The sequence below is a fragment of the Antedon mediterranea genome, chromosome 4 (assembly GCF_964355755.1).
Source record: "Antedon mediterranea chromosome 4, ecAntMedi1.1, whole genome shotgun sequence".
NCBI lineage: Eukaryota > Metazoa > Echinodermata > Crinoidea > Comatulida > Antedonidae > Antedon > Antedon mediterranea.
This window is the reverse complement of record NC_092673.1, coordinates 23625795-23636098: the sequence shown is the minus strand read 5'-3', so window position 1 is coordinate 23636098 and position 10304 is coordinate 23625795. Positions and strand designations below refer to the sequence as shown.

General features: G+C 31.3%; 1 protein-coding gene across 1 annotated transcript; it reads right to left on the bottom strand.

Annotated features, from left to right (window-relative positions):
* Positions 1-452: 452 nt before the first annotated feature.
* On the bottom strand, positions 453-9049 carry LOC140047710 (fibroblast growth factor receptor-like). Its single transcript, XM_072092747.1, has 12 exons — positions 8923-9049; positions 6279-6557; positions 5828-6047; positions 5265-5389; positions 4740-4883; positions 4031-4246; positions 3561-3742; positions 2723-2815; positions 2114-2325; positions 1675-1815; positions 996-1155; positions 453-690 (listed from the first exon to the last, which is right to left on the bottom strand). The coding sequence occupies exons 1-12, from the start codon at positions 9047-9049 to the stop codon at positions 571-573; spliced, it is 2019 nt and encodes a 672-aa protein (XP_071948848.1). The 3' UTR covers positions 453-570.
* Positions 9050-10304: the final 1255 nt, after the last annotated feature.

Here is a 10304-nt window from a genome sequence, read left to right as displayed (position 1 = left end):
CTGGCATTTAAAGGAAACCCAAAAATGCTTACGAGTGATATTGATTATTTCCATTTGATTCATCTTTAATAATGGTTATATTGTAATAATAATTTGAATTGCCATAGTAATAATTCAGAGATTGTCTTCCTTTTGATAAAAAAAATGGAGTTTACTATACGCCAGTACATTACTTCTGTGCCGAATAATGTAGTTCTAATACTGTACTACTAATTATATATGAATATATACAGTAACTAAAAAGGTGCTTTCAGTAAGTAAGAAATAATGACGGATATTATAACCAGTAAAATAAATAATGTGCATCATTACTACAAAGTGTTGTTTTGAATAAATAATTTGTGTATTCTTGAACGGTCTTCAATACTTATTGTAGGAAAACGCTTTTTGAACAATCTTTCAGTTCTTTAATTTGAATAATTGAGAGATGAATAATTCAAAACGTGTACAGTAAAATGACAATTCTCATTCAGTGAACACTGAAAGATTTGGTAAAAGAGCGTCATCATTTTGAAATTACATATATAATTTATGTTATTAAAATGGACATAAGATCGTTCTTTTAACTTCTCAAGCAGTTACAACATCTGATAAAAATGTTTCATAAACCGGGCTTAGGCATGGTTGTATTTCTTCTTCAACTGGACAGCACGACGAATGTTTTTCTTTCGGTGGATTTTGAATTATAATCTAAACAAAAAGAATAAGTAAATGCATTGTTAGTTCCATTTAACATCCAAGTTCGATGTTCGTTAGTTACGGTAGTCTACGTGTTTTGCATATTAGGCCAGCGCTAATAGGGTACTTTCGATTTGCGAAGATCTATAACACAGTTATTTAACTTAATGTATTGTGCGCATGCGGGGGTCAGTTAGGACGTGATACATCACTATAGTATTACGCGACACAGTTTTAGAGATTTCACAGACGATCGACGACACATGCGCTGGTCAGATAATCGGTGGTCGACACAAATCGAAATTGTGTTATATTACCATTGTTGAATATTCATCGTTCATGTCTTCATCAAGATCTATATATGGATTTTCCTCTGACGTCAAGTCTTTAAGAATTGAATCAATTGTTTTGTAAAGATCCTTAAATGACGGTCGGTTTGTTGGAACTTCTTCCCAACATGTTAACATCAGTTTGTATCTACCACAAAAGAATATCATTTAATAATTATTACACAAAACAAATCAAACAATCAAAGTTCGGGAATTGACTGATTCTACTAGTTTACTGAATAAATTTCATTGTGTTCTAATGCTAGAAAATGCTTGTGACGAACCTGTATACAGTGCGTATAATCGTGTACATGGAACCAAAAAAAAAGAATTTGTTTAGAAACTGCGCACAAAGCTGTCTATGTTTTTAAAAGTTGTTTTAAAATGTTTTGAATTATAATAATAATAATAATATCCTGGATTTATATAGCACCTAATGTATGAAACCTCTAAGCGCTGAACATTATTACCATAGTCATTTTTTTGGGATCCAACACGTATGGAAACCTACAGAAGACAATCTAGAAAAAACTGAGTATGTGTTAGTGATTTTTATTTACATTAAAAAAATACTCCACAGGAGACAATAATAGTTTAGATTTACTAGGCCTACTTTGTGTCCATTTCTTAAATCAGGTTTTTGTTTAGAGTGTTTTGTATTACTTACGCTGGCTCTGGACACTCACAAGACGGCCTAGCCATTCGATACCCATTCTTTAACATCTCTGGTAAAGTATGTGCAATGATACCAGGATATGGCGAACTGCCACTGGAGAAAATTTCATATAGAAGTACTCCATAAGACCAACTGAAAAACCAACAAAAAACAGTAAAAAAGTTCAGATTAAAAGAAATATTTGTATTTTATTTGCTGTAGGTTAAATAAGTCTATCGCATATTGAAACACAAACATACTGTAGGCGACATATAATTTCAATCTATTTAGATGAAATGTTAATCAGGAATTCGGTTAGACATGGCCCCTATTTATATGTTTGCTATAAAATTTACGATAACAATTTCCAGAAAATGTTATATCTGAGAATGTTAAGAATAATAATAAGGATTTGTTGGGTGTAATAGGAAGAGGAAGTTCAATTACTTACATATCGCTTTTTGTTGAAACAATGTTCTTCAAAATAGTTTCAATGCTATACCATTTCACAGGTATTTCTCCATCGTCCAAACGCATGTAACCAGTTTCGTAAACATCTTTTGCCAAACCGAAATCTGCGATTTTGACATTCATATTCTCACCAACTAGAATATTTCTGGCTGCAAGATCTCCATGGACTATTTTATTGTCTGCTACGTAAGTCTAAGCATATACAAATAGCGTAAATTGAATCATGAATTTCATATTGGATAGAAAGCACGTTTAATACTAAGCTACAACTTCACAGCAATTGCAAGATTCTGTAACAAAATGTCATAATTCCGTAGGACAAATAGTTGTATTTTAAAATGCTTGTAGTACCATGCCATTTGTAATCTGTCATCGTATAGACTTTATTTTTTATATAATTTTCTTAATTCTATATTTTATTACACTTATATTTCATAGTGTAACTTTGTGAAGCATAACTGAATTGAAATAATTGATACAAAAAGTAAACAATACTGATGTAGGCCTACTGATAATACTATAAATGAAAAAAAAAATGCCAAGAAAATTGAAAAACTTATTTTACCCTCTTTGTAGTATGGGCACTTACCATTCCATTTGCAATCTGTCTACTAACATCGTAAAGAATTCTAGGTTTATCAATATTATAAATTGGATCGGAGAACTCTCCATTTTCATGCATCTGTAACAGTAAATAAGATAAATCCAAATAAAATTAATAAGGAGAAACTTATGTGGATGTAGGCAAAATAATTATATCTCTCAATCTAAAAAAGATTAGCAGAAAGGTGAATAAATTGAAACGAGTGAATGAGGAATCATAATTGTCCACTAAGGAGTATAATAAGCGAGATCAGTCTCTGAATACGCCTACCTTAAGGCCCATTTATACTATGACGACAACAAACGACGACAAATAGATAATCATACATTTTTCTTACATAAAATAAAATAATTTATAAATTTTTTCGTTCTACAATTATAGAATACTCATTATGCTGTCTTTGATGAAAAGAATATTTTTAAAAATCCAATTAAATGACGTCATGATCAATAAAAACAAAAACAAAATCGTTGTATTGTCACGATTATTATTATTGTTGTTACTAATCATGAAGTCATTTGATTGGACGTGTAAAAATATCATTGTCATGATAGGAAGCATAAATAAGAGTTCTAGAATAAAAACTGTTTAGATTTCTTTTGTTTTATGTATGAACAATGCATATTTGTCTATTTATCGTCGATCGTTATCGTCCTAGTGTAAATAGGCCTTTACTTCTTGAATGTTTCCATTTTGTTTGCAATAGTGACTAATTTATAGTCTAATCTCAATTTTATCTTAAATATCAGGCAGACATTATGGCATCATTAATCATTAATCAAAACTACATAAAACCTAAATGTTATCAGAAGACATAACATACTTGCAAGCTTGTCCTTAAAAACTGCAGTAGACAACCGTATGGTAGAAGCTCAGTGATCAACATGATAGGGTCTTTTTTAGTATGACATGCGACAATTTCTACAATGTTGAAATGATTTCTAAGTTGCATTAAGATTTCAATTTCGTTCTTTAAGTCGTCCTTCTCAGCCGATGACGCATGATCTAGTATGCATAAAACAAATGAATAATAAGAAGACATCAACGTAAAATTAAAATTTAATTTATTTCAACTTCATTTATTCATCAATGGAAAATAATTTCCATTTATTGTCATTTGCATATAAAATTTCCATAGAAATTATGTTTGCTCTGAGATATACAAAAACAAATAATTTAATTAAAAAACAATTACATTTCAAAGCGTCTCATCACTCTCATACAGTATACTGACAATAATCCATATAATTGTAGGCCTAAATGGGTAAGGCATTATATAATATAAACTTCTACCTTTAGGAACTTTGATGGCAACGTTAACGTATTCGTTCTTCCTAATGATGCCAAAGACCGGGCATTCAAATACATTCCCGAATCGGCCTTTTCCAATTGCCTTTCTTTGACTCCAGGCTACCTGTTCTTCAAACAAGATTTCAAGATCCTCGAATATTGGATCTAATTTCAAGCATTCTGGTTCCAATCTTTTTGTTTGTATGGACTCTAAAAAAGCTGTCGATGAAAGAGACGAGAGAAAGAGACAAATATTCACAAGCCGCATTGCTTGTATCCTTAGGCAAGATACTTTACTTACGTTTGCCTCTCTCCACCCAGGGGTATAATTTGGAACCCGGTTAGATCAAGACACAACTTTACGCTGATTCTAGCTGCATATATGGGAGTATGTTTCCATAGGTGTTTGATCAGGAAATGCCTGAGGTAATAATGTTCAGCGCATTGAGAGTTTGCTTATATGCGCTATATAAGAATGAACTATTATTATTATTATATCATTTTGTGATACATGACATTGCAAAGACCCGCAATCAACTGGTACTGATCCAATGAAAAATATAGTAAAATAGTATGCTTACAGAGAAAATACCCACACTAAAATAACCAGTGATTAAAACGATTTATTCAGTGTTTTTGTTATTACTACACCGCTATGATACACTACGTCGACTGTTAAATTAATTATTGTTAACAATATTGCTAGGCTTACCGCTTTGTCTTGAAATCTTTTTCAGACAGAAGAAAGTCAGAAGTGAAGCTAAAATGACCGCTGTTATTCCAAAACAAACTACAATAATTATGTAAATATCTGTTGATGATTTAGCAATAATTTTATTCTCCAATCTATTTTTATCTGAAATAATAAAAATTATAATTTACGTAAAGTAATTACTATATTAGAAAGTATGTTTGTAGAAAATATTATAACAATACTGTTATGTATTGCGCCAGCTTCCTGACTAATGGTTAGTTGGTCATCAGTAACCAGTGTTTTAGTGGACCCGAATTTAACCCTAGAAATCAGCGCAAGCTCCGTTGTCAAGTGGTATGATGAACAGGGAAGAGTGAAATTCTTCCCTGATATGAACAACTACGCCAGAGTATCAAAAACATCCCATCCATATACCATTTTATAACCTACTAAGCGCAGTAGTAAATTGTCAAAAATATATGAACAACCTTTCAAGAAATAATTAATTTACTGTAATTAACCGTATACAAAGGTGTTACGTACTTGGCTGAGACAAATAAAGTGTAAAACTCTGGACTTCCTCACGACTTACGAATAAGATGTATTCTCCAAATGATTCTTCCGATAAATTGTATATATAGAGGTAAGTACCACGCGTGTGGTTCTTCCTGTAGAATACATATAAATATTAAGCAATGGAATAAATTTAAAGTAAATGTTTATAATGAACAAGATATTCTGGATTCTAATGAAAAGACAAAGTACAGCATTTAAAAAAATGGTATTGTGTGTAAGGTCTGGCGACAGTAAACCTAAACTGGGCCTAAATATCAAACTCATAAATATCAAACCTCTAAATAATTATACTTTATAGTATCAGTAGAGGGTATACAGTGTCCCACATGGGATGCAGGTTTCACTTTTTACATTTATTGCGTTAGACATGATACCGGTACCACTCGTGTAACAGGTGTGTAAGGTAAAGATATAATGTGGGTTGACGCACACGAAAGAGAATCAATACGGTATATATATTAGTCCATATACGTGAAATGTTGTACGGTATTTGCTAGCGTATTATCATAATAATATTAACAATAACGAACCCTTCTGTACAGGCATCATTATCCACGACATAAGTTGTATAACCGATTGCCAAAGAAGAATTGATTATTTGCAGATATGAACCATTTTTGGTCCATATAAATTCTGTACATAGATTGTCGTCCGACACCAAAAAGACGCAGTGGAACGTCACATTATCGCCAGTGTTAGCCTTTTGCTTGGTACAAAGTTCATTATGCAAGCGCACAGGCTTTCCAGAAGCTGTACAAAAAATAGCATATTAATTAGCTTTATTGAAACTGTCAATAATGACCAATAAAGGATGATGAAAATGGTAAAGGGTATTAGCATTAGATTCTACAGAATACTGTCAATTTCTAAACTTAATTTCACAGCTAAATTAACCACACAACTATAGGCGGATACAAAGACTACTATTTTGAAATTTACCGTGCATAAAATAGGACACTTTCATATCAATCAATTACTTACATTTCGGTTCTACAAGTAACTTCACAACATGCTCTAGTTTTTCGGCCTTACTAATTGCAACGCATGTGTAATTTCCACTTAATTCGGCGATAGATTGAATGGACAGGACCTGATTGTTTTCCCATAGAGTGAAAGGAGCTCCATTGATTAATTTAGTGTTGTAGTACCATTCGATTCGGTCAAAATTTACAGCGCAACACGATAAAAACTGGTCTTCAGTGCCGACGTCCACCACATGCAAGTTTGAAAATGGTTGCCCAATAAAGGCAATGGACGTTTCTATACGTTAGAAAGAAATGAGAAAAGAAATTAGAAAGAAGATTTAAGAAAGAAATTTAGTTAGGTGCTGCAGGTTTTCAATATGAAAATTTAAAGTTCTACATATAATAAGTTAAATAATTAAATAATAATCCATTCAATTTAATGGCAAAGCTAGTGTATATATACCATATAAACATAAGTGTAAGCGTTTTATTACATTGTTGTTGAAATTCTATGCAAATTACCTTAACGCATTATTCTGTACATCCGTGAAAACAGTCGTAACATAGTTATATTATTGCTAATTGTAGAAGACGTGGGTTGCTACAGGTTATCATTACATACATTATAATAAGTATCGATAGTATCCACAACATAAATGTAGAATGTTCTCATTCTTACAACTATTTAATGAAAATTCTACGAAGATTATGTAAACGGTACATTACTAATCACAACTTAAGTAATAAAATCATTATAATGTTCAAGTCATTAGTTATTTGTTACAGTAACAAATCTAAGAATCGAATTCATCAAGTACATAAATATGACATAATGAAAGAAATAATGATAGTAAATTATGAAACTCTGAAAAGTATTATATTTTCAGAAGCGATTTTTTTTTTCGGATTTATAGTGGAAAATGAGCGGAAACCATGGGACAAAATGAACCCAGAGAATCTATTGTAAATCTATTTAAAAAGCTATTTGAGAGCCTTTTGAGCACACGATTTATGATAACCAAGCGTTATAGTATTATATATGATGAAGGGCTAGTGTTGCCCGAAAGCTCTGCTAACTTTTCTGGCTGTTTGCTTTATCGTTTTGATTTAGCTTTTCGCTTTTTATTTTTGTATCTCCATTGAGATCCAGCCACTGATACCCACAGCATTGTCATTTTTTTCAGTAATTTGCCTTTGGATTATATATATATATATATATATATATAAATCAATGATGTTGCGTAGCACTGTGTAAATTATATATAAATCATACTGTAAATTATAAAAACAGTGCTCATATTCGGAACATGATCTCATAATCGCGTCGAGCATAGCTCATTATATATGTATCCAATCTGCAGACAGTACTGTTTCGATCTTAATCTCGTCAGTGCAGCTCAGGTTTCGAAATGAAATGTACCGCAGAACTGGCACAATATATATATATATATATATATAAAAATTCTTTTCACCTGATGATGGGCTATGCCCGAAACATGTCGTTAAAATAAATCTATATTGAGGCAGTTTTAACTTATTTGATCTTGATTTTTTTCTATATCCTGCCTATGCAGCTCTTTGATTTATATATATATATATAAATCAAAGAGCTGCATAGGCAGGATATATAAAAAAATCAAGATCAAATAAGTTAAAACTGCCTCAATATAGATTTATTTTAACGACATGTTTCGGGCATAGCCCATCATCAGGTGAAAAGAATTGTAACAAAGGATAACATATATAAGTCACAAAATTACATAATAAAACAAATCAACCAATCAAAAATGTTAACAAACAAAAGGCATAGTTATAAAGGCACGCCTCCAAAAGCTATGGTGTACAAAGCAGGAATGGTTGCTTATAAAGCAGGAAATTTAAAACAAAGACAAAAGCTTCAAGTGTAAATAATAGTTAATATGTGAATGTCTCTGGCAAAATTAATGTTTAAAGGATCTAAATTGTACATTTATGCCGGTAGGGGCAAGAGTGCCAAGCTTTACAATTATTCTTTCTTCTATAATTCTACGAGATGTCTCAGAACCATTACATACTTTAACACCAGAAATAGTAATATCCGAAAGGGAATGCTCATTATTACAAAATTGGGTGGCTACAGGTAATCCGGGAGTCTTTAGTTTAATAGACCTTAAATGTTCTACAAACCTATCACCTAACCTGCGTTTAGTTTCACCAATATAAAGCATATTACATTTAGTACACGAAATACAATAAACTAGATTTCTAGTGGTGCACGTAATACGATCTGTGATCACATAATTACCAGAAGGTCCTACTATTTGGTTTGAACATGAAACGTAATTACATGTCGAACATCTATTTCTATTACATTTGAATGTTCCAATTGATTCATTACCTTTGTTTTGTAATTTAGATTTAACTAAAGTGTCTCTAATGCTTTGATCACGTCTGTAAGCTATCATGGGTGGTTCTTGAAAAATATCTTTTGTAGCGGATTTTATATTTATATATATATATATATATATATATATATATATATATATATATATATATATATATATATATATATATATATATATACATATACAGAACAGTAACATTGTAATGTATGAGTCTCATTTTACACCGGTTTAATATGCCGCGTATTTGGCATTTATAACGCAACAATTTTGATTTACCGTTAATTGGATCTGAATAATTGCAGACAGGTTGTACATCCTTATAGCGAGTCGTCGTCGTGGTTAATGTACAAGAAACCGATGAGAAAACTATCATAAACAAGAATCTTCGTAGAGTGTTTTCCATTACATTTAGTTCCTGAAATTAAACAAATTATCTTAATAAATACCGTACGTCATTGTGGTACAATTTTCTCACATAATGGTACGTGTCGGCCATTTTCATCATCATGTTCACAAACTACACCATAAAGATGTTGATGAGTATAAGAATTCGGATTAAATCAAGTTATAAGGGACCATGTCAAGATTATTGTACTGCTGTTGCTGCAGAAACTTTCTTTACTCTGATTATGCAATATTTAGCAAGTTTTTGGGCTAATCATGTTAAAGTGAATTTCGCATCAACCTAATTCAATTCAATTCAATTGTGCCTGTATTTCGGATTCGCGTTCAATACAAGCTACAATATAAGAACAAACAAGTATAAAGATATAAGTATATAAATAAAGACACCGGCATCAGATCACCTCAAGATCTCCATCATTTTGTAATGAAGACTAGATAATTTAAATGATCATACCATAATACATTCTATAATTGATATTTTGCTAGCAGATTTTTCTATAACAATGGAAAGTCTGATTTTCTTAAATACAGTAGTCTCCAAAAAAAAGGGACGACATTATTATTATTAATGTCACTCACTGCATTGTCTATAGAAAATCTTAAAAATACACTGAAACAAACTTACTAAAAAATCATGTACAATATTACTACAATAGCAGCAGTACAATAATTTAGACATGATCTCTAAATATAGGCCTATGACTTCAAATATACATAATTAAACACTACCTAACGTGGCCACTTTGATTTTCATTAAACATTTATCATTTTAGTTTAGGACATTTACATTTCGTTCAATCCGCATCTCATTTGATTAGTATGCATATAAATTAGCCTTCATTCTAATCTCTATGATTTGCAAAATACCAACATTTACGTTCGTCCTATATTTTCGCGACTTTCAAAATACTTTGACAATTTCAATCAATCTATTATTCAATCATCGACAAAATAAAAACATATAGAAATGCAATAAAAATGATAATGGAATGGGATACAAAATAAACCCTAACAAAATTGAACAAACATTTATAACAATTGGCCAAGAGTTCAATCATTAATTGTCGACAAATTATAGAACAAGAAAATCGCGAAAATAAAAGATCGCGAAATAGTTGGAATAGTAAAATCGTGAATATTTAGGGCGGCGTAAACTTTACAGTAGTATTCATGAATACAGTAGTATTTATGAATACTATGGTAATTACAACAGCGAGTAACACTTATAGCGGCCGAAATACTCAATAAAGACG

Excerpts from the sequence above, each read along its gene's own strand:
- LOC140047710 (XM_072092747.1), bottom strand. The coding sequence starts at position 9,049 with ATGGAAAACACTCTACGAAGATTCTTGTTTATGATAGTTTTCTCATCG. Across the intron at positions 6,558-8,922 it reads TTATTCAGATCCAATTAACG|AAACGTCCATTGCCTTTATT; the intron begins GTAAATCAAAAT and ends TCTAACGTATAG. Across the intron at positions 2,816-3,560 it reads TTTTAAGGACAAGCTTGCAA|ATGCATGAAAATGGAGAGTT; the intron begins GTATGTTATGTC and ends TTACTGTTACAG.